Source organism: Mixophyes fleayi, chromosome 1 (genome assembly GCF_038048845.1).
Source record: "Mixophyes fleayi isolate aMixFle1 chromosome 1, aMixFle1.hap1, whole genome shotgun sequence".
NCBI lineage: Eukaryota > Metazoa > Chordata > Amphibia > Anura > Limnodynastidae > Mixophyes > Mixophyes fleayi.
This window is the reverse complement of record NC_134402.1, coordinates 50,600,187-50,625,095: the sequence shown is the minus strand read 5'-3', so window position 1 is coordinate 50,625,095 and position 24,909 is coordinate 50,600,187. Positions and strand designations below refer to the sequence as shown.

General features: G+C 38.4%; 1 protein-coding gene across 1 annotated transcript in view; it reads left to right on the top strand.

Moving 5' to 3' along the window:
* Window positions 1-24,909, top strand: part of SEL1L3 (SEL1L family member 3) — a 72,215-nt gene that overhangs the window by 36,526 nt on the left and 10,780 nt on the right. The window contains exons 10-21 of the mRNA XM_075194755.1: window positions 1,167-1,366; window positions 4,581-4,760; window positions 6,807-6,926; window positions 9,412-9,552; window positions 11,196-11,258; window positions 11,723-11,899; window positions 13,093-13,220; window positions 14,428-14,511; window positions 16,495-16,585; window positions 21,004-21,088; window positions 23,807-23,916; window positions 24,084-24,208. Of these exons, the coding sequence (XP_075050856.1) occupies window positions 1,167-1,366; window positions 4,581-4,760; window positions 6,807-6,926; window positions 9,412-9,552; window positions 11,196-11,258; window positions 11,723-11,899; window positions 13,093-13,220; window positions 14,428-14,511; window positions 16,495-16,585; window positions 21,004-21,088; window positions 23,807-23,916; window positions 24,084-24,208 (1,504 nt within the window). The remainder of the gene's footprint in view (window positions 1-1,166; window positions 1,367-4,580; window positions 4,761-6,806; window positions 6,927-9,411; window positions 9,553-11,195; window positions 11,259-11,722; window positions 11,900-13,092; window positions 13,221-14,427; window positions 14,512-16,494; window positions 16,586-21,003; window positions 21,089-23,806; window positions 23,917-24,083; window positions 24,209-24,909) is intronic.

Genomic DNA, 24,909 nt, shown 5'->3' with positions numbered 1-24,909 from the left:
AATAATAATAATAAATCGTATATGTTGGTGGTCGGAAGATGACCACAGGTGACCTCTCTATTGGCCTCTGTGTGAGATCATCTTCCCACTGCACTAACAGGACCCTGTGACACGGGGAGAGATCTGGCTGCTCATCCCCTGCCCCCAATGATCAGAATTCATCCAATTTAGCCACCAATGTGGTGGCCAAATTTCACCAATTCTGATACTTGTCGCTTAAACATTATGTGCTTAGATTAAACTTGTACAAAATCTTTAAATTAAGTTAACAACCTTTTGTTGTACATACATAAAACAGTAGAGGGTCACCAAAGTGGACCTTTAAACTGAGCAGATACAGAACAATGTATATAAACAGTATTTCTACTTGTCAATGCCTGTGGCTGTCACAGTGTCACTATGAACATGTAATTCCTTACTTAACACAGTCACCAGAGTATTGCTGTTAAGATCCATACTGTCTACACTTATAGTATATTGCACTACACTGACAACTGCAGAAGCTGAAGTTCTGTTTTGGAAGTTGTTGATTATGACTTATCTTGCATTCTGTCAGTTGTGTTGTACTTGATGTATAGTCATCCACTGAAAAGACTAACAGGACCCCCATGCGATCCAGTTGCTTTGTCCAATCTAAGGTTGGCCACCTTGATGTGTGACCAGATTGGAAACAACTCCTAATGTTTTTGTAAACAGCACTTGTCGTTGGGTGCTCAGGCAAAGTGACAGGATCAGCCTGTGTGTGGCTTGAGACACTAAACTTTGTTGCCCTGCTCCATGTCTGACATTTAGGGCTAGATTTACTAAGCTGCGGGTTTGAAAAAGTGGGGATGTTGCCTATAGCAACCAATCAGATTCTAGCTTTCATTTATTTAGTACATTCTACAAAATGACAGCTAGAATCTGATTGGTTGCTATAGACAACATCCCCACTTTTTCAAACCCGCAGCTTAGTAAATCTAGCCCTTAGTGTGACTCTATCAGAAACAATCTGTTTAATGAACCTTAGCAGTTTCCTGGTAGGAGGATAACGATATTTTGTGTTAGCCATTACCATGGAACTGGAATTATGGACTTCATTTGTTTCTTTTTTATTAATCAGCTCAATAGTGCTGTGTATTTTCTTTGAGTTATTCAATATTATCCTTTGTTTTATTTTTTTATAGATTTCTCTAAAGACCCAGTTGTTCAATTTGGTAAAAATATCTTTGGAGATAGTATGAAGAACTTAACTTACAGTTCTCCTCACCTCGGGGCTGTTGTTCCCACGTTGCTGGATGCCAGCTGCAGTGGTTACCATAAGGCATCCTACCTGCTTGCCATTATGTATGAGATTGGTCTAGGTGTACCTACTGATCCAGCCCAGGTTAGTACCATCATGGAAAACATTATATTGGTAATTGTAAACAGAGTTGAAAAGTTTATTTAGCTGGGAAAAAACTTTAGAGGTAAATATTAATTTATTTTAATTTTATTTAAATAGAGAAGAACCTACGTTGCTGCATTAATCCCCATTGTACCTAATTAAGGTTTTTATAAAAGGGTCATAGAATTTGAATGTCAATTACTTAAATTTTGAAAGATCAATGGTAATTGATGGCTGACTTTTATGAACTCTAACATATATTAATAAGTTAGAGACCTGTTGCTTTTAGAGTGTAACAGGGTTTTAACGATGTATTTATATGATAGGTAATTACTTGAGAAATTAAGTTTGTTATATACCTGCTAGAACTTTAAAGTTTTTTATTGGAATAAATATATTGTACGCATCTAAAAAAGGATATAATGTATTATTTGCCTATTAAATGTACATTACAATATAGTTGTGATCTATTGTGGATGAGGATCTCTATTATTTAATGACTTATTATTGTAGCTCTTATGATGTCATTACTCATGTAGCTAATAAGCCCTGAAAGCAACATACAAAATAGAACAAAACACCTATTCTACATTGTCAGAACAGCGCAGTAAGTTAGTTATGCAAACTAGCAATCCAGCACCTGTTGCTCAGACACATAGATGAACATTGAGATGTCTTTTTAGTTCAACGCATAATGATGCAGCAAGTGCGACCTTGATTTGTAGTTACACATTGGAGATTATGGAAGGAGTTGCAATCTATCTCCATGTACCAAGTTCAGGCTGCTGTGTCTTTGTGTCAGCAAAAATTCTACACTCTTGGAAATAGGGCTAGCAGAGTTTTAGCATGTAAGTTATGGGGTAAAAATGCTATTAATCATATTAAACACCTGTCTGACTCCAGAGGCCGTCAGGTCTCGAACCCATTAGACATTGCAATTAAATTTTCTAGCTTTTACGAGAAGCTATACAATTACACACAGACCTCTCCGCTCCGCAACCCACACCCAAATCTATCAGTAGCTACCTTTACTCCCTGGCTTTCTCCTCTCTCTCCCCTGATGTTTTAGATGCCATGTAATCTAAACTTCTTCACTGAAGTATTTAGGTATACAAGTTTGTCCACTTCCTTCTGACTCCCTAACAATCAACTACTCTTCCCTTTTGACCCACTTTATTTCACTAATGAAAATGTGAGATAATTATGAGGTCTCGTGGTTGGGCAGGGTAGCAGCTGTAAAATGATGCTCCTCCCAAAAATCCTATATCTCTTTAGGTCTATTCCATATCTTTACCCCCGTCATCTGCTGGCCAAATTTTACAAAGTGTCCCTAGAATTTATTTGGAGAGGTAACCATCCTCGAGTATCGAATATTGATATGATGAGATCTAAACTAAAATGAGGCTTGGCCTCTCCCAACCTGGAGTTCTACCAATTGGTATGCTTCTTAGACCAGCTCAGAGATTGGTTGGCCCCCAAACCACTCATACCTTGGGTCTCTATTGAGAAACACTCTTCCCGCCTGCTACCTCTGACAGACCTATTGTGGTTGGATGCTAAAGCAAGGCTTTTAGAGGCCTCTACTCTGTCTAGAATCCATGAGTTACTTAGAGCATGGGACACATTGGTAGAGTTATCCCCTGATTTTGCTCTCCCCTCCTCTAACCTGTCGATAATGGACCTATCTTAATTAATCCCCAACTTGAGTTTGGTGTCATGGCAAGAGATGGGCATTGCTAATCTACGCCTCATTATGGAGGACTCCACCCTAATTTCATTTGCACACTTGGATGTTCACTGTAAGATTTCCTCAAGGGATTTCTACATACAGGTCAAACACTGGTTTCAGTCCCAAGTAAGATGTCATGCTGCTCCTGCTCCCCCAACCCCCTACATAACTATGAGGCTATCCTCATCCAATCGAGCTGGTGGCATCGCTTCTTGGTATCTACTCCTCCTCTCCTCCAGGGAGGCTAGCAAATTGTCGGTTCAGTCTTTATGGGAAGTGGATCTACAAATGTCTATCGCTGATGAGGATTGGAAAAATGTATTTTTAAATGTGTTTAAGATGTCAGCATGCATTAATCATTTGGAAATTCTTCTCAAGGTTTTACATAGAATTTACTTGACTCCTGACAAACTTCATAGATTTATGCCCTTCATAGATTTGTTGGAGGAATTGTGGTGAGGTAGGAAGTTTGATACACATCTTTTGGTCGTGCCCGAAGATTCAGGGCCTTTGGATGGAAGGTTTTAACCTGATTAATGCAGTGACTTCCGTAGCATTAGCCCCATCGACGGAAATAGCTTTGCTGCACTTATACCCTCCTCTCTCCAAAATCATATAAGATATGTTACTGGCCATATCCTTATTGCTACTAGAGCAGCTATCGCACAATCCTGGAAGTCTCCCCCCCCCCCCCCGTCCCTTTCAAATGTTACGGCCAAAATCCAGAGGAGCTACATTATGGAGACTCTGGCCCTTCCTTATTCCTCATTAGCTTCCTCCCCTTTGATTAAATGACTTGATTGGAGCACTTATTCTGAGCATCTAGCCCCATCACAGGTCTCCTCTTCTCTGTAATAGTTTCACAACACTACCAGCTTTCGATGTATAATTTTTGTTATTGTCTGAAGTACTTGCCTAATGTGACTCGATGTACCCCCTCCCCTCCCTGATGTCTTTTCTTCCCTTGCTTCCCTTTTTACTATGTATGTTGCTTGTCTTGTTCTCATGCCTAAAATTTCAATAAAAATTTAATTTGTTAAAAAAAAAAAAGGAATGTGTGACTTTCTCTTCGAAGAGATTAAAACAATCCACTTGCATAGGTTCCTTTTACTCTTATTTTCTTGCTCTTTACTCTTTACACCTGGTGTATACCAAGGGGCAGTGTATTTTGGTATATTTATTTTCGACTGCCAATGATGCTCTGGGCAACCTGTCCTTGTTATCATTGGTCCCAGGCAATTTTCCCACCTAGAGAAAACAAAAATAAACATTTAAATTTTCTAATACAACATTACACATATACAGTATTTATTTGTATACTTGTGCAATGCACAATTTTACCCAGCATTCTATATATCCTGAGCAATCAAACCAGTGTACATTGTGTGAGGATAAATGCGATTAGCTCAATGTGAAGCACCACCAAATGTTTCATGATCAGATCGTTGAGCTCTGTGGAGTAACACTTTCCTTTTCTGTGTCTAGGCTTTGCTGTATAGTCTGGTTGGAGCACAAGGAGAGGACAGGCTTGCTCTGATGAAGCTTGGATATAAGCACCTCCAAGGAATTGACAATCACAGTCTGGATCTAGATATTGCATTCTCTTACTACATGAATGTTGCAAGGAAGACTCCAAAGGATCTATTAGAAAGACACGCAGAACAAGTATTGTGTAACTCTTCTTTGCAGATATTCACCAATCATGTCCTCCAGCCTTTTCAATGCCCCTCTCTTCTCTACAAGCCACCCTCTCACCAGTGTCCACTGTCCAACTCTCTATATTTCTCCTATATATATGCAAAATTAATTTTTCAACAAACCTTTGATTTCAGTCTGTTCCCACCAATGGCCAATATTGCTGAATTGGTAAATCCTGTCACTATGAGCCTGATGAGTACGATGCATCTGCACACTTACATTTTTTTACATCTGTGTTTTGAGCTGCACAAATTGTAAAATAAGTGCAATCTTAATCTACTGTATAGATGTGTCTGGGGCAAAGCTAAACACAATCATCAACTCCAAAACTTGCACCCAATTTATGTAGGTGCAAAACTTCTCGTAGCTAATGTATTTCAAGATTCTGTATATCAGAATAAGACGCATCTCAAAAAGGATGTGCTTATCTGCACATCCTTACTGTACTGCACTGCACTTCCACATTAATGCCCCTGATCTGCCTCCCCAAACTCATACATCTTCCATGCAATTCTAAACACAGATGCAAGCTGTGCACTTGTGTAGTACAACAATTTTACACCAAAATGAGATGCATTTTTACATCACACAAATTCACTCTCCTTTACATCTCGCATAACTCTGGAGGTGTCCACTCTCCTTTACATGTCTCTAATGTTCACTCGATGTCTCTGTTCTCCTTTGGATGTCTTTACGCTACAGCTTTCTGAATATTTTTTTGCAATTTTGTATTTCTCCACGTTCCTCTTTATGTCTTTTTTTTTTCTCCCAGATCTCTGCCTGTCTCTGTATGTTTGTTATCTCATTCAAATATCTGAACTCTCTTCTGTTTGTCCGCACTCTCCTCTGAATGCCTACACTCTGTATGTTAGTAGTTAGTATGCTGAGCTGTACTTAAGATATGTGTGACGCAGTATACTATGTAAAATACATACATTGGATGAAAATATGCTTTAAGCGTATCATGTCGTAGAGAGACACCGATGATTATTACCAGTGTTATTTTTTTAAAATAATTAATAATTAAATAATCATTATAAAATCACGCTCATAGCCTAGGTTGTTAGCAGCAATTTGCAGCAATTTCTGTTGGGGGTGGTGTTAAAAAAAAGCCATACTAACATTAGGCTGCAGCAGGCTGGTCTGGTTAACACTATAATAGGGGAACCCGGGCAACATGGAGTCCTCCTTTCCTGATGTCAAGCAGATCAGCAGGAAGCTGAATTCACTAGAGGAATCAGGCGCACAAAAATAATGCAGCCCCCTCACCCCCTGCAAAACAACCCAGCGCTGAAAGCACTAGGACTCTCTCACACCCTTGGGGAAGCAGGTGTGGGGTTAAAAAGAGTTATTTGTTGCAAAATATTTTTTTTTGCTGGTGCACTACTGGTTCCAGCAAGCCTTGGCATCCAGGGCCTGCTGGGATCTATAGTGCACATGTAAGAAAAAATATACCAAAATAAACATACACTCAATGTGATAAAGTCCTTTATTAGAGAAAATAGACTCCCCAACACATACCACTTTTGACCATTTATTGTTCACCTAAGTCCATTAGGCGGAGGTCCTCTTCTGTCTTCCAGCTTCCAAAGCATTGGGATAAAAAAAAATCCCATATACGAAGGACTGTTTTTCAGCTTCTGTTAAATACAAAGTGACTTTGCTCTGATTGGTCAGAGCTTGGGAAAACCGCTCTGTATTGGTTAGTAATAGAATTCTCATCACTAACTGTAATGAGCGACATTGATACAATATAGTTTATTGATACATTTTGCTTTTTAAAATAAAATATTGGTAAGGTCATCATCGGCATGTACCTTGTATGGGTCGGTCTCCCACCTTTCTGAATACGATAAATGAACATTAGGCGCCAATCTCCCTCAAAGATGACTTGGTTGAGTGAGAGCCATATAATTGGTGAACGTTTGCTCTTCTGTTCACTCATGGATACCTTCTTTATTTTTCTCTGAATTAGCTTAACACATTCTTAACACATTATTTCTTCCATTTAAGGCATTTGTAGAAACCATAAGGCTAATGGAGGATGACATTTTGAAAGAGCAAACTAGAGAAAATGATGACATTTTTTTGTGGCTTAAACAGAATGCAGAGAGAGGAGATGCGTATGCCCAGGTAACCAACACTTCTAGACATGACTATTGTTGCTGAATCATATTGTATACACTAAACCTGTGACCTTAACATAGTGGAGACAAATATTTTATGGGCCAAACAAATGTTCATGAGAATGCTTCCTAACAAAGTACATGGAACAAGCAAATTTATTTAATTTCAGCCCAGAAAATGTCTCTACATTCTCTATGTAGTGGACTTTAATGAGTGCCTTCTGTTATGTACATGCCGTTCAAAGCCTGATACAGATTAAAAATATGATCAGCATACTAATTGTATATCGAGTAGTGATCTATCTCTACCTTGCCAGCCAGCTGCTTTATACCAGTGCATCTCAATTGTGAAAAGCAGTGATATGGAGCAGGAGGGTGGCAGTAGCTGTGATTAGCATACTTGTCTGGCGGTTTAGCATGCTAGCCGGGCCCATTAGCATACTAAACAGCCTGGTTAGCATGCTAACCACCCAAGCCACAGAGCCTCTACTGGGCAAGAAGTGGTTGTTACAAACTATTCACAGACTGTATTTAACAAAGAGTGACTTGACCTAGAGTTTAAAATGTGAATGTAAGGATATAAATCTCAACTAAACATTTATACTATTTCAAAATCTGTTTAAACATAAATTAAAAAGTATTTTCTGTAAGATTTTATTTGTATCAAAAATAGGATTCCTTTTCTCTAAATTATATAAATTATAAATTTGTATTGTATTATATTTTTCTATGTGAATTTTGTGCATGAGGTTATCTGTTTATCTACATAACGTGTGTTTTGCTTATACTGTTACTTTTGCTGTTATGCATTACATCATGGAACACTTTTATAGTGAGCTAGTGTCCTGGGACCTGTTTCTTAAATGAATGTGAAAGACAGATACTTAGGACAAACCACTCGTATAATGGCAGAGCATCAATGGATAAATCGGCATCTCTCTAGCACACAACTAACTGGCACCCTCTAAGGCTTAATTTGTAGCCCGCTCTCAATAGAAGGACATCATATTTAAATGTGTTTTAGTGATCAATGATTCATTTTGTGTCTGCACAGATACTGCAGCTTAATGCCATTTCCATATATATACATAAATGAAGCCACATATAGACAGATATAGGGGTAGATTTATCAAACCTTCTACAAAGGAGACGTGGAGGTGTTGCCCATAGCAACCAATTAGACTCTTGCTATCATATTCTAGAATGTATTAGATAGCCCCATAGATTTTTGATGACAATAAGAATTATCATGGCATATAAACACCACAGGTTAATCCAGCTCTAGTGAAATAATTAGAATTTCCCCAAAATGTACTGTGTAAAGACCACATTACTTAGTTAAGAAAGGGTTCAGTGTCCTGATCCTGACTCTTCTGACTGGACCCCCTCATTTGTTTTCTGTTCAGAGAAGTGTTCTCTAAGTTTCCATGAAATGCGCTAGTAGCACATGCAGATTTCTGTAGAAATCATTAAAAACATTTAGCTAATCAAATAAAAAAACAGCAATAATATTTATATAATTTTATACATTTAGTTATTTTTGTAACCAGCTATCATAGGTTTATTGTTCACACACCATTGGTCATAGATCTTCTTTAAAGCAAGCTTTATGCTCTTAGGGCCTGATTCATTAAGGATCTTAAATTAAGAAGTTTCTTATTTAAGTCTCCTGGACCAAACCATGTTACAATGCAAGGGGTGCAAATTAGTTTTCTGTTTTGCATATAAGTTAAATACTGACTGTTTTTTCATGTAGCAAACAAATACTTGATAGCTTATTTGTACACTGAAATGTAAAGTTGATATTTGTGTGCTACATGAAAAGCAGTCAGTATTTAACTTATGTGCAAAACAGAAAACTAATTTGCACCCCTTGCATTGTAACATGGTTTTGTCCAGGAGACTTAAATAAGAAACTTCTTAATTTAAGATCCTTAATGAATCAGGCCCTTAGAGCGTACCAGAACTAGTATGACAAGAACTCAGCAACTGCATTACCTGATATCTTTAGGCATAATGAACATAGTTGCATAGTAACTAAGGTTGAAAAATGAATGTAATCTACTAGTTCCAGATATGGATACCATTCCTTGCTATGAAAGCATCCTATATATTTTTAGATTCTGTTAGTGAATTTGCCATCACCACCTCATGGGGTTAGGAATTCCACACCCTTACAGTACATAACCATTTCCTATGCAGACGATGAAACCTTCTTTCTTCTATTCTCAAATGAAGGCCTCTTATCCTCTGCATGGTCCATAAGGTACAAACATTAATCAGACAAATCTTTGTATGGACCTAGGATATATTTAAACATATTATTTAGGCAATTTTATGGCATCTTTTTTTCCCCAAAAGCAAACAAATCTAGTTCCTGGGGCTGATATGTGTGCCATGATACTGGGTCCGGTTCTTGCTCAATAATGCTGAATCTTCCGCCATGTGTAAATAAGGAAGCTCATTGTGCCAATGTTTTCATTGTTCTCTAGCACAGACTGGCACAGATGCTTTTCTGGGGTCAGCAAGGTGTTACCAAGAACACCAAAGCAGCTTTAGCATGGTATGAGCGCGGAGCCCTGGAGAATGAAAATCCAGTGTTGATGTATGACTATGCTGTCTTGCTGTTTAAGGTATGTTGTGTGAGTCTACGTGATGATCTTGTATATGCAGACATTTGAGCCCTATACAGAATGTGCCGGCAGGGCACAACAGCATTCAGGGTGAACACTTGGCGGACATAGACACCCAGCAATAGGATAGGCTGCCTGCTGCCATTGTATTCTTCATACTGTTCAATGAACCCAATATGCAGTGACATTGAGCTGTGACCACAAACCGCACGTACCGCAGGTGCTGGGATATCGCTCATGTTTGAGCCCTTACTATCGATTAGATAAGTGAAGCAGGGGCATGTGAGGTGATGCAGAGAGCGCTTTAATGGGTAAGGTAGAACCAGTCTTGTTACTTTTTGTATGTTAAATAAAAATTACATATTACATATTTATATGTAGGGTTCTTTTTCGTGTACATTTTTCTAAAAACTTTTGGCATATGGTATAAACTAAGAGAAAATAGAGCCATAGATTGTAAGGTTGCGAGCAGGGTTCTCTTACCTCTCTGTCTGTATGTATTACCCAGTATTGTTTTATTAATGTTTTCTCCCAATTGTAAAGCGCTACGGAATTTGCTGGCGCTATATAAATAAATGCTGATGATGATGATGATATTGTTGGCATTATCAAGCAATAGCTTATGAGCAAAGCAGTTTAGCGGACACATCATTTACTTAGTAAAATGCAGCACGGGTGTATTGGCTCAAAATTGGTCCTGCATTCTTACTAACTAGTTTGATTGTTTGTACATGAACATGTGTAACGGCAACAAAACACAAAAGTAATAAAGATATGGTACAGTTAACCAATGTACTCCCCCTGGTGTTTAATGGGAGAATAATTCTGAGACAATAGCACAGTACTCATATAATATTGTTGGGCACTAGATAAAGCAGCTAGATAAAGATAAAGCGGCCAGGGCTGATAATCCAATAAGTTTACTAGGCTGCAGTCTAGGGCTCAAGGCTTTTTTTTTTTTTTGGGGGGGGGGGGGCAACATTTTTTGGTGAGCAAAAATGTGACAGGGAGAGGTATACATTGAACTTCACTTTAAAATATAAGAGAATAGATGTTTTCCAAAGTAAAAAGAAAACATGAATGAAAAATATAGTAAGGTTTAAAGCTTGACGTATTCCCATGGTAAAGGTTGAAGACAATGGGCCTGATTTATTAAGGAAAGTTAAGTAAAAAATTGAGTAAGTTTTCTCCTGGACAAAACCATGTTACAATGCAAGGGGTGCAAATTAGTTTTCTATTTTGCACATAAGTAAAATACTGTCTGTTTTTTCATGTAGCACACAAATACTTGATAGCTTATTTGTACACTGAAATTTAAAGTTGATATTTGTGTGCTACATGAAAAAACAGACAGTATTTAACTTATGTGGAAAACAGAAAACTAATTAAGGACATGTTTGTTTCTACCTATTGTGGAAAGGGGGCGCTACAAGTGTATTAGCCTGGGCCAGCCTGAATTTACAAATGCAATATTGCCCCCATCCCGTAGAGAGCACAATTTTACACACCATAGAGGTGGTCACTATCATACACTTAACCACACGCAGCTGCACTAATACATTGTAGTTTACAAATAACCATAAACTAGTTTCATAATAGAAGATTTTTTTCAGTAACATTTTCTCTCATCTGTTGTGTGTTAGGGTGATGGTGTACCGAGGAACATGAAACTGGCTTTGAAATTAATGAAGAAATCTGCTTCTAAGGTGACAATAAAATAATAAGTGATATATTATTAACTGATGTGCAGATATATGGCACCATGGGTTCGGAGAATGTAATGTGTGGTTGGAAGCTGAGATTACAACTGGAATATTAATTTGTAGATGTACAGTATGATTACACTGGAACACATAACTGTTTTAGAAACTATTACAAAAGGCGATATTGGGAACTAAATACTTTAAGGGTAGACAGCCTTCAGCATATACTACATCAGGCAACATGTTACTGTGTTAGTTCATACTAATCCACTGCATCATATTTCTAAATACTAGATATTCTCATTGTTCAAGGAAGAAGTTTGACTTCCTCATTGTTGGCATCTGTGAACCCTTATGTTAATGGCAGAGAATGTCACGGACTAGACTTCCTTATGGGACTGTGAAATGTTATGCAGTATTTGTTTATTTTAACAATGGTTGAATATTACACCTGTATTTGCCCAAAGGGACAAGTCGAGGCTCTGAACGGCTTGGGCTGGTATTACCAACATTTCAAGAAAGATTATGTGAGGGCTGTGAAATACTGGAGGAAAGCCTATGATAAGGGGAACAAGGATGCAGCATTTAACCTCGGAGTAATGTATTTACATGGCACCTACCCAGGAGAACCTGGAGCTAATGAAGTGAGTATGGTTCCATCTTGTCACATGACCAACGTCTAGCAACAAACTGCAACAAGACAGATTCAGTTAACAAGAGAATAATCTATGTTTCCTAAGTAGCTTACCTTGAGCCGAATGCATGGTCTATTTATTTTAATACATTTGCATAGTAGTAAATAAACATGAGGGCATTTTTGATATATAGATACTTAATAAAGATAAAGTGCCTTCTGTATAAGAAACAAGGAATGTTAGTTATGTGTATAGCAATACATACTACATTAGCAAGTTTCTACACTTAACGATTTTTTTTATTTATTTTTATAGGAGGCCACAAAAATCCACAGGGCCATACAGAGCAGTAGACACAATTCAAGCAACATTACATTGTACAAAAAGAGTAGACACGGTTGAAGTAACATTACATAGCCTTAGAAGAGACATGGGTAACCTATTTGACACAGGCACCTCTCGGGTGATGCATACATGAACCACTTCCTGTTATATAACTGTACTTTTATTGTTCTATCACAATTAAGCAGCATACACTTCCGTCAGAATGACACCAGGAAACCTTACACTGTCTAGACATAGTCCTCCTGTCTAGAGCGCGGCCACTGTCTGGCATCGGTCACAATGCACAAATAGAAAAAAAAGTTCAAATACACAAACCCCTCCCTTTGATCTTATTGCTTCATTAGACCACCTGTGTGTGTTCAACCTACCCCCAGAGAATTCCTGTGCAAGGGCTTAACCCTGTCTGCAACCTTCTCCTGCAGACTGTCAGCTGAACACCTAACTCCTTTCCTAGATGCTTGTGGGAAATCACTCCCTTTGTCACACATAATACAAGTAGTGTTACACAATGCTACACAATGCGAAATACAAGGATAATATGGGAGGTAGCATTGCCGGGTAGAGATATATCGGAACCAGAATTGAATCAAAATTTCAAAACAATTATTGTTATGCTTTTTTTTTTTTAAATGCAATTGTGGAGGTCATAGAAAAGACTTTGCAGGCCTGTGGGCTGCCAGTTGGAAAACTGTGCTCTGTTGTTTATTATCATATTGCAGAAAAATTGTGAAATGTTTTCTATCAATTGTTACAAATGAACAGGACACAGTGGATACATTTTTTCTATGGCACCTTTTGGCAAATATTGTATATTACTTTACAAAAGTGGAAAGTTGTTGGCAATTTTCTCTCTACAGACACGTGCTTTTGAATTCATGTCAAGAGCTTCTGAGGGCGGTCATATTGAAGCATCAATTAATGTAGCACAATATTTAATCACTGGGATTATGGAAAGTGTCCCGAGAAATCCAAAGTCAGCAATACTGTAAGTAAAATATATGTCAGTAAAACAAGCACACATCTGGTATATAGTATCCAAAATGTATCAAAACAGTTCATTAGTAAATACATGTTCTAATACACATTCCTGATATATTTTGGGAAGGAGCATAACTAGAAACTATAGGACCACATAGCGATTTTTGAGTGCGGAGTAATTCCTCTGGTATGCTCCTTTGCTAAAGTCAGACCCATCTAAAAACAATACACAACACACTGTATTTTATGTGTAAGACCATTTCTGCGAGTTATTCAACACAGTGTGACAAAGTCACTGGATTAATGCTAAGTCACAGAGGTATTTGTCCTAGGTCTCCTTCCTTGTATGCGCTGGCAGCAGGAAGATTGTTTAGCTCTGTGGGGAAAAGCTTCCCAGAGTATGTTTCAAAGCAGACTAATTAGAAGTTGCACCTGTATGGGGCCTGTAAAAGGCTGCAGCCCTGATCACTCTGTCTCTCAGACCTGGAGAGGAAGCTGGCTGCCTCCTGAGAGAACCTGCTAAGGGTGAGCAAATAACCTTATGTTTGATGTTTGAGTCTGGGACACAAGGTCTCAGACTTGAGAGAGGCCTCGAAGGGATGTTTAGTTAGTGCCGGACAGGCAAGGCTTTTGTTTATGTTTTCTTTATTTGCAAATGCTCGATAAAAGTGGCTGAGGTCAGTTGTACCAGAAATCCTGCATTTTAGTGATTTATTGCTGCTATTCAAAGCCATCTGCCCCAAGTGATGGTACCTATTCCCATGGTTATGTCACAACACTTACATTATAGTTACTTACAGTATCTCCTGACATGAACTTTGTTCAAACATATGTAGACTAACTGACTTTTAGCTAGGAACCTTATTCTTAAAATTTCTTAACAAATATTCTTATGTTATGTAACCAGCTAATACAATTGATTTTATTAATTAATTTGCTATATATATTGTCCTATTCAGTATAAGTTAGAATAGCCTAGCCCTGTACCTTGCTTGAAAAGTTACTATTTTCTATACAAGTCATTGAGTACTAAACACACAAAAAAAAAGAAAACCAATGCAAAAATTAAAAAAAATAATATTCTTTGCGAACCTTTTAGTGACACATAAAAACAATGTAATATTTTATTACAATATCACCCATGTTATTTGAGTGAGGCTGAAAGTGGCGCATACTGTACTTATTCAGATACATTTCTCTTTTGTGTTTTATAGTTTGGCAAAGTTTGTAGCAGAGCAGAACGGAAACATCGGACTCATCATCCGGAAAGCTGTAAACGCATACCTGGATGGGTCTATGTAAGTCTGATGTGTGTTACACCTGTCATTTCAATATGTTCTTCTAATACAACCAAGTCAATCTGAAATAACACAGAGAAACAAATTGAATTAAAACCCAGTGAGGAATAGAAAGTATTGTGTTCTACCACAAATATTTAATGGATGTAAAGAAATTAAATGAAAACTGTAGTGCAAGTATGGTCTATCCACATTATGCAAATAGACTTAGATCCTCTGCACTTACCAAAGACATTAATAATACTGTTCTTACTACTATAAGATATACTCTGTATTAGAAGCAGGGTATGTTATTTCTACGTATTGCAATATCTTTTGGGTTGATCATTGAGCTTATCTAAAAAGTGATGGGTCCCCTTTAAGTCAGTCACCTACCAGGCAGTCACCAAATAATATGATCTTGATCCTCCCAATCTAAGCAGTACCAAGCGAATACCAGCAGGTAGCAAAGAATAACATAGAAACGAAAAGGGAAATGTTTGTATGTCTGTGTGTGTATATTAATATATATATATATATATATACACACACACACACATACATTTTGCTGTACAAGCAGGCACTTTGCTTGCACAGCATGTGAGCATGACATTAACTGACTGCCTGAGCAGCAGATAAGTGTTTTTTTTTTCTGGTTAGCCAATAAAGGTATCACTCATATAATACTTTTGACTCTTTTGACACAAAAGTATTTAACATCACATAGGTAACCTTGGGGAAGAGGGAAGTATAGGACAAATGCATTTCCGACCTTTTTGGGAGCTTCGGGCATCTGTAGATGCATTAGTGTTGTCAGCGGCGGTGCGATTCGCACCAACAAGAGAGACTACATACTGCACACCAGGAAAGGGGGGGAGGGGCTACTCCTCCAACCTCCAGGCAGGACCTCCCCCACAGACCAGACACCAGTTAAGACACCAGGAGCCACTGACTTGAAAGTAAGTGGCCATTATTGATTCCACAGATTTACTTTCCTCCCACATTTTCACACTCATTAATAGAGGCAGATGGCCAACACTTACTTTGACTCGCACAGTCATGAACTAGCACATATTTGCTCTATTTTGAGCTTAAACTTTGACTTTGTGATTAGTTTTGTTCTTTGCATTTGGCAACAACAAAACTACAATAATTTTCTTGTTCCAGGACAAAGAACCCAAAACTCTTGAAGTTATATTACCCTGACCTACTCTTTCACATTTTTACCACTTTGGACACTACATTCATTGGTATTTAATATGACCATTGCTAGATAAAATACTGTGATATTGCTTTGTTTTGTTATACTTTTTTAACAGTACATACAACCAATAGGTCTATATTTGGCTAATAGAAACAGCTAACCCTCACTTTTCCAAAGATATAATAAAACATTTTAATCTCAGAAACCAGTAAAGTAAAAAACATTTGCAGTTTATTAAGAACAATATATAAAAAAAATGTAAGGATAGCCGTGCATCATCTAATATGTTTCATATTATACTATATGGTGTTAAAAAGCATATAATAATAATTTTACACATGATAATCCCTAATGCCCCCCGCCTTCAGTAGCACATTTTGGAAATTGTCTGTAACTGACATGAGAAAGAGGTTACTGACATTCTCTGAAACATGTCAATGTACGCATAAAGCTCTTATATTGTGTAGGAGCAGCACCTGGACCTGACCATGATGCATTGAGTGAAAACCACCACAATCAGGCATGTCAGTCCACTGCAATGATGTCCCAGCATCTCAATTAAAAGGACACTGTGAAGACTCCACTTACAGACATTAAATTCAGTGGATTCTTACAACTAGTGACACATTAATAAACTAAATCTACATTCTCTAATCTACAAAGTGATTAACCTGGTTTTCTATCATCACATGACTTACAAATAAATCCTTTACAGTGTATATATTAAGGATGGTTATATTGGTAATAAGGCCAATGAGTTTTGTTACCATCACAAATCATTTTCTTCTGATTTTCTGCAGAAATGAGGCATTCCTGAATTTCGTTTTGACAGCTGAAGCCGGTGTTGAGATGTCGCAGACAAATCTGGCATATCTGTGTGAGGAACGTTCTGTACGTATCTGAGTTATCTGCACACTTCAGGTTCTTTATCCATTCACTTTGAGACCAATGTCCGGCTTATGTCAGTATTTCTTGTAAAACACTTCACATTTTTATATTTTTCTGGGCTGTGAGGTGGGATTCTGAGTAGCTTTATGATCTATCTAAACAATTGCTCACTCATAAACAATGGTTTTCATATGCCTGTTACCTGCAGAAGGAAAGGACAGTGGTATGACTACTGGGCAAATTGCATACCGCTTTGTTAGCCTTTTAGCGTGATACTTTACTTAGGTCCTCGGTCATCTTGAGTATAGGAGGAACCATATCATAGGCACAGAGACCAATAGGGGCTCCTCTAGGCTGGCGTACAAAAGGGAACAGCAGAGCTACACACATTCCTGGGAAAGTTGAATAATCACTATGTTATAGAATGGATTGTTATTAAAGGATGCAAAATACAATTTATATAATACTTGCCAACTTTGTACTGTTGCCCTCCAGGAGATCCTGAAGGGGGGGTGAAGCGGGAGGGAGCAAAAGGGCGGGGCATGGCGAATCATCATTTTGCCTTGGGGGTGGGGCCAAAATGAGGCGTTATTGAGGCTCCCGTCCTGCCCACTTTACTAGGAAGTGGGCGGGATGCGGGAGAGTTGCCTGCTCTCCCAGGAGTCTGGGAGACCAACCCGGACATTACGGGAGTGTGGGCAAGTATGATTTATATATATATTTTCCTTCTTCTGTTTATCAGTCTGTAGCAGATAATGTAATGTAATATGTATATGCAATATGCAATATGCATAGGAAAATCAGTCCTTCAGAATGACTCTGATATAGATGGCTGGATGGGAAATTTCCAGTGAATTGGTATAACCACTTTTGCTGCACTATTTAGATCCTTTAGTAGTAATTGTCACGCATTGCACCGGTTAACCTGCATTTTAGTCACTGTTCCCCTTAGTTCTCACTCCCTGCATTAACTTGCTGGTCTGAACTGAGCATGCGCACACCTGGGGGTAAATGTATCAATATGCGGGTTCTTCAACACCCGCGTGTTCAGCCTCTTCCGCGATTAAATTTCAAGTGGCGCTGCATTGTAAAGGGTTAACTCCCCTTTACAATGCAGCGCCGCTTGAAATTTAAGCGCGGAAGAGGCTGAACACGCGGGTGTTGAAGAACCCGCATATTGATACATTTACCCCCTGGTCTGTTCAAAACTTCCTGCATTGTCTTGATTGGCCAATTGCCTGTCAGCTCTGTATATTTAAAGCACCTGCTTCTCTACTAAGTTGCCAGATCTTCAGGTCTCCTTACCTGTTAGAACGCTGTTCTCTCTGGCTCCCATGTGCACATCGGTATCCTGGGTTACCTGTTCCACAATCTAGACCTGTGGTATTATTACAAGAACCTTGTGCCTCATCATTGATCCCATCCTCAATCTATTTGCTTTCCAGGGATCTCAGTGCATCAGTTCTCTGCAGTTCACCACCTCTCAGTTGGTATCCTGCGTTACCTGTTCCACGATCAAGATCGGCGGTATTGTTGTACGAACCTCGTGCCTCATAATCAGTCCTGTTCTCAGCTATTCCCTTTCTAAAGACCTCAGCGCTTCATTTAATTGCCGTTCACCTGAACCTCTGCATTTATCTCCCAGCATGCCTGCTACACTCCACGGTTCCTTCTCACCCTACTCTAATCCCCCTTAGAGGACCGCGACCTGCGGCTAGAGAACAGCTAAGTCCATATTCCCTTGCGGGGATCCCTGGTAAATACCTCTCTATCACTAAACTCTGCACCTCTCTGGTTGTAAGTCTATCTAGAGCGGGGATTCGAGGTCTATTCCAAACTCAGGCTCCGTGACAGTGGCCTTTTTTTACCAAGAGATAGGAATGTCTGAATGGAGAAGAAGCCACAAAACTTGGGTGGTTTCACACTCCACCTCCCACTATTTCTAATGCTATCTGGGTGACATACTGCCAGAATGGACCAACGTTGAGCACTCCCACCAGATATGTAGTGGGGTACCCACAGAACTACTTTTGTCAGGATAAACATACAACATTCATCTATTCCAATCCACTGTTTACCCCACTTGGTCAGGTCTACTCCATTACTCTGTTAAGCAGAACAGCATGGTAATAGTTTACAAATAGTGGCAGCTGAAGGCCACCTGATTGATGGCATCTATGTAGTATATTGTATCTAAAGCAAGGTCTCTTCCTCCCAGACAAAGACTCTAATACATTTCTGCATATCTTTGAAGAATTTAGGCGGGATATGAACTGGTAGTTGTATAAAATCTTACAGAGTTCATCTTTTTAATATTAACCCTGCCGCTCCAGTAGTGTTTGATATTGTTTTAGCTACAATCACACCTTGGCCAGTAGGGGGATAAAGTTTGCTTAATATAGTTGTGTGCTATATTTTGGTTGAGTGAGCCCTAGTTAACAGATTTATGATGGATGTTATCAGAAAATGAATGGTTTTGAAGTTGCAGAGTGAGATGGTGTGATATTGTTGAGTTGGGATGTCACCAATTCACTGTATCTGTTTTGTGGTACTGTGATAAGTGAGGCGACCTTGATCTTAAGCCGCCTAGGTGTTGAAATGTGAGGCGTTTGAATGGGTGGGTTACCTTGGATAACCCAAAGAGCTTTAGTGCTGGGCTACATCCCTTCCAGATCGCAGACATTGGTACAGGCACAACATAAGTATTGGCATTCTGCGATGGATGATACCATAGGTGTGCAGCAGGAGGTCTCATAGATAAAGAATCACCTCAGGAGTTACCTTATATTCATACAGAACGAGTCTTGAGATGTATATCTTCTTTATATAGTACTAAGTACCAGGATCAGTATAACAACAGCTTTCAGGAATAGCTTCTTAACATAACATATCAGTAACATGAGCTGCTCAGCTCACCTCCTTTTCCCGGAGAGACTCTTCTAGAACACAGAGAGTTGAGACAGGAAAAATACAAACAAGTACATGCATATACAGCAGACAAACAATACACCTCTGTATGAATACAGCGCCATCTGCTGACCCTCCATGGCAACTAAATGCATATAGACAAACCCATAGTCTGTTGTACATATTTCAACAATAAGAAGAGTAGAAAACTTTTAAACTGACCACATGTGTTACACTCTAATTGTGCAATCCAAGTTTTGTCTTATGAAAACGATTACTGTGTGAGTGAGAATGAATCCAGTATGGTCTTATCGATAGACAATCTTTGCTGGAATGTTTTCATCCAAAAGCTGATTGAGGTGTGTGTAGTGGTGAATCCTGGGGTGCATAAAAAGCAGGATAAATGCACATGATCCAAAAATAGTATTATCATTGTACAAGTCACTGGTAAGACTACATCTTGTATGTGGGATACTGTTTTGGGTACCTCACTGTTAGAAAGACTTATGAGAACTTGAGACTTTTCAGAAACAGACTACCCAATTTATAAAGAGAATCGAAGGATTAAATTATAAAGAAGGTTAGAAAAATAAAGGTTGTTTGGAAAGTAAGATACCTTTGAGATGGCCTAATTAATATGTATAAGTATATCCAAGGTCAATATAAAGTTTTGTCTAATGAACTTTTCATAGCAATGGCCTTAGAGAAGATAACGGTGGCTTAGTGATTAGCACTTCTGCCTCACAGCACTGGGGTCATGAGTCCTTGTGTGGAGTTTGTATGTTTGTGTAGGTTTACTCCGGACGCTCCAGTTTACTCCCACAATCCCAAAATATACTAGTAGGTTAATTGGCTGCTATCAAAAATTGTCCCTAGTCTCTGTCTATGTATGTTATGGAGTTTAGACTGTAAGCTCCAGTGGGGCAAGGACTGATGTGAGTGTACAGCTCTGCGGAATTAGTGGTGCTATATAAATAGATGATGACAATGATTGAATTAACTTTTCATACTAATGACCATGGAAAAAGAGTTTCCCCAAATTTATTACTTTCTTAAAATACATTTTAACTGTAGCTATAAAAGGACATTATGGTGCTGAATATATCCCCTTTTAGGGGGTCAGAGAGTATTTTTTTTCTCCTGTGAGGTAAATTTCTCAACTGTTGCACTGGAGTTTTTGTTTAGTCTTAATCTGGCTCAAAACAACTATTATTTATCAAAGGATGTACTTGATGGACCAGTGTCTTCTTTCAACATTTACTTTGTAACTATGATCGTCTTAACAATGATTTAATACAAGAATACATTTTTATAAAATTTGATGATAGTGATACATTAAGAATTTGCATAATTGCTGATTTTATAGAAGTGTTCAAGAAGATCAACACCCATTGGGTTAATTTATCCCATTAGCTCTAGACCTCTGTGTTTTACTATTTTTTTATTTTTTTTTGGTGCCATATTTTATTATTATGCATTTAAAAAAATACTAGTTTTGTGTCTATATTTTTCAGGAGTTAGCCACAGTTCTGGTGGCAGATATCTGTGCATGGAGATATTATAATTTTTCAGTACACCAGCACAATCCTTCTACATATGGTAGGTAATTCTTTTTATTTCATCTTAGTTTATTTCTATTTAAGTTATATATTTTTTTAACTAAAATATTTTTATTTAAGTTTACACAGTGCATGGATGAAATAACATCTTATACCCTATACAAGGTAAATCTAGCTAAGAACAAACCTCACTAATCTAATCTCCCTGGGTAATGTAATATTTCCCTAGCTAGAAACCACATTTTAAAAATTATTATGTCAGTCACCCCCGGACATCCAAAGCGTCAAGATGAATCATCCCAAACTCCCATAAGGAGGAAGACCTCCCATATTAAATTGAGTTAAGTTAATATTGCTCACAACCTTGCTGTATGGCACACTTAGTTCCCAAAGGATATATCTAGTCAGGGTCAAAATCCTCCACCAATGACTGCACAGCATATTTCGTGTCACGAACGCCCAGCCTGTCCCAGATACAGTCAACCTTAGTCACTTAGCAATGAATACACCTTTTCTGCCACCACAAAGGATTTATTATGGTGTCCTTACGTTCCTTACGTTCTCACCAGAACTACTTATTAATGTTTCACACTTCAATCACATACACATGTAGCATGAGCCTCCCGGGCTTCGTAAGTTCACAAAGAATCACAGAGAATTCACTAGATTACATTTAAAATGTTTCCAAGGCTTATTTACAAAAATTGATAAGAAGACATACAATATGTTGCACAAATGAGTTTCAGAAAATAAAATAGGAAATAAAATCAGAGTTACTACTTACTAGTTAAGACCTGATGTGTGAGGGAACACAATTGATGAAAATAGGACATTTCAGTCTTGATAGACTTCTCATGAAAATGCACAATCTGATTTCTAAAGCCCTCACCCCCCACCCTTGGAGTTTAGCTGTCAAATGACAGATTGCTCTCCCAAATGTCACAGGGCTTTTCTAAGGGAGCTAGGGATGTCCTGAGATTGGAATGTTTACAAGACCTGACTTCCCACCTTTGCTCATTCTGCTTAGCTAGATGTTTTACAACTTTGGGGCATCAGACTCCTCCAAGACCCTATCTCTCCCTGGTCTGGCTATTTCAACAGACACTTACATAAGTTCAAACTCATGTCATCTAGCAAAGCACACGTTGAGATAACATTACAAGATTACATACAATATACATTGTCATACATGAATTCAACAGAAAATAACATAGTAGATATACTAAAAATAACTTAGTAGATATACTACATAATCATCACATCTCTACTGGACCAGATTTTAAAATATGGACTAAATTTTAAAATATTTGTACAAAGTGTTATGGGATTGGTAAGTAAGCCTCTCATGCCCCACAGCCTCATTAACCAAGGCAATCCACGTATTGAAACTAGGCCCTTCCCATGCCATCCATATTCTGTCAATGATTACCTTGGCCAAAGCAAAGAGGTTCATAACATATCGGGTCAAGGTTTTGTTAAGCAAAAGAGCATGTCCAATTCCAAATATGCAGGTCTTAAGGAATAGTATAGGGACAGTTATACCTGTACTTTGCACACCTGCCACCACCTCCGACCAAAAGCTCCCGACTGCAGGGCCACCAGAAGGTAGCAGAAGAGTCACCACATCTATGGCAAGCAGAGTCAGTCCTGGCACCCATATGCCATAGCCTACGAGGGGAATAATATACTATATGCAAACTGTAAAGCTGAACCTGCCTATACCTAGTATATGAGGTGACCTTCCTGGCGCCATGCAGCATATAACCCCAGCCTCCATCATTCAGAGGTCCCAGATTAACCTCCCACACAATTCGCCCCAGATCATCGGTAGTCAGGAGGGCAAGGACATTAGCGTAGAGCACAGAAATAATCTACCAGTCTAAGAAGAAGTTTAATCGGGGCCGGGCTGAATGTAACAGTTAGGTTCCCAAACTGAGAGACCAGGGCGTGCCGTAACTGTAGATAACTGTAAAATAAGCAGTTCGGGTGGGATAGGTCCATTAGCAGCAATGCAGAAGATTTCAAGGTATTATTTGTGTTTAGATGGCTAAGGGAAGTAATGCCCAGGGCACGCCACTGGGGAAACCTCTTCAATTTATATAATTCAGGAAGGGCTGAGTTTTCCCTGATTGGTGTTTCAGGATCCACATCTGTAGTCTCCAATGTCTCCTGTATCATGTTCCATATTATCAACACTTGTCTAAGCAATGGCAGAACAGCTCTTGAAACCCGGATGCCCAACAGAGCCTGTATAGGGTTTTCAAATGCTATTTAAATATTTTGGAATGTGAAGCATTAAAGTACAACTGTTTATTTACATACTTACCAACTCACCGGTATATTGTTTATTTGTTCCTTTAAACTTGCAATTTTTATATTTACATGTTAGTTTGTTTATTATGGCTGAACCACATATACAAATCAACAATTCACTCCAATTTAGTTGAGTTGTAATACCATATAGCAGCCAGAAGGTGTCATGCTTTATTATCTGTTTTATTTTGCCAGTAGTAATAACAGCATGAAGCTCAAAATATGGTCTAAACTTAGCATACTAAATAGGATGAGTGTCCTTATAAAACAGTACATTTATTTTTGTCTGTTGATACAATTTACATATTTGTCACAAAAAAATAAATGATATTGTCTTTATAGATATACTTTGTGTGCATAATTCTGGTTTTGTAAAAGCCTTGCTTTCTTAGGTAACACATGGACACTTGGTTATTAAATCTAATCATTTATATCTGATTTATAGCCTTATTGAAGATGGGTGATATGTATTATTATGGTGCAAAAAATCAGCATAGAGACCTGGAACTTTCAATGAAGATGTACACCCAAGCAGCGTTACAGGGTGATGCTCAGGTAAACACATCTCTCTTTTCTGTGTGCCAGTGTGGCTATCATAATTACACCCTGTGCAGTGGTGCAGCCATCTTGTTATTTCACATATAGCTACATATTATTGTCTCTTATTTGCAAACATATTATTTCTGCTATTGCCTGAATTATTTTGTACAATTCTCTTTTAGGGATTTTTCAATTTAGCGCAGTTGGTTCAAGAAGGAATTTCCATACCTGACTACTTGTTGAGACATTTGAAAATCGAGACGCCTGTGTTTAGTAACCGTATCCTTGTGATAGAGCTCTATGAAAGGTGGCTTTTTTTTTAGCTTTTCAACACTTCTGAACTGCATTAGTTTATGATTCTTTCCAATGTGTCTTAGTCACTGATTTTGAGGAATAAATAAACTTAACGCTGCTTGCATCAGTGTACTTTATGCTGAAGCAGATTCATTATTACATTTAGAACACTGTTTCTGTAAGCAAAAACAATAAAGCACTGTCCACATTAAGAGAGATCATAGTGATCGCTCTACAATTTTTTTAGATTTATGAAATGGATAAGGCATTATATTTACATGGAGATTTAAAGAATAAAACAAAACTTCATCATCATCATTTTATTTATTTAGCGCCACTAATTCCACAGCGCTGTCACTCACATAAGTCCCTGCCCCATTGGGGCTTACAGTCTAAATTTCCTAACACACACACAGATTAGGGTCAATTTGTTAGCAGTCAATTAACCTACCAGTATAATTTTGGAGTGTGGGAGGAAACCGGAGCACCCGGAGGAAACCCATGCAAACACAGGGAGAACATACAAACTCCTCACGGATAAGGCCATGGTTGGGAATTGAACTCATGACCCCAGTGCTGTAAGTCAGTCACTAAGCCACCATGCTTCATTTTCATTTCAAGAAAAAATTAGATTTATGATTGGGCCTGCAAAAAGGGCATTTTTCCTAGGCCCACCGGGTTGGGAGATCCACCAGGAGCTGGCTGACTGGGGGG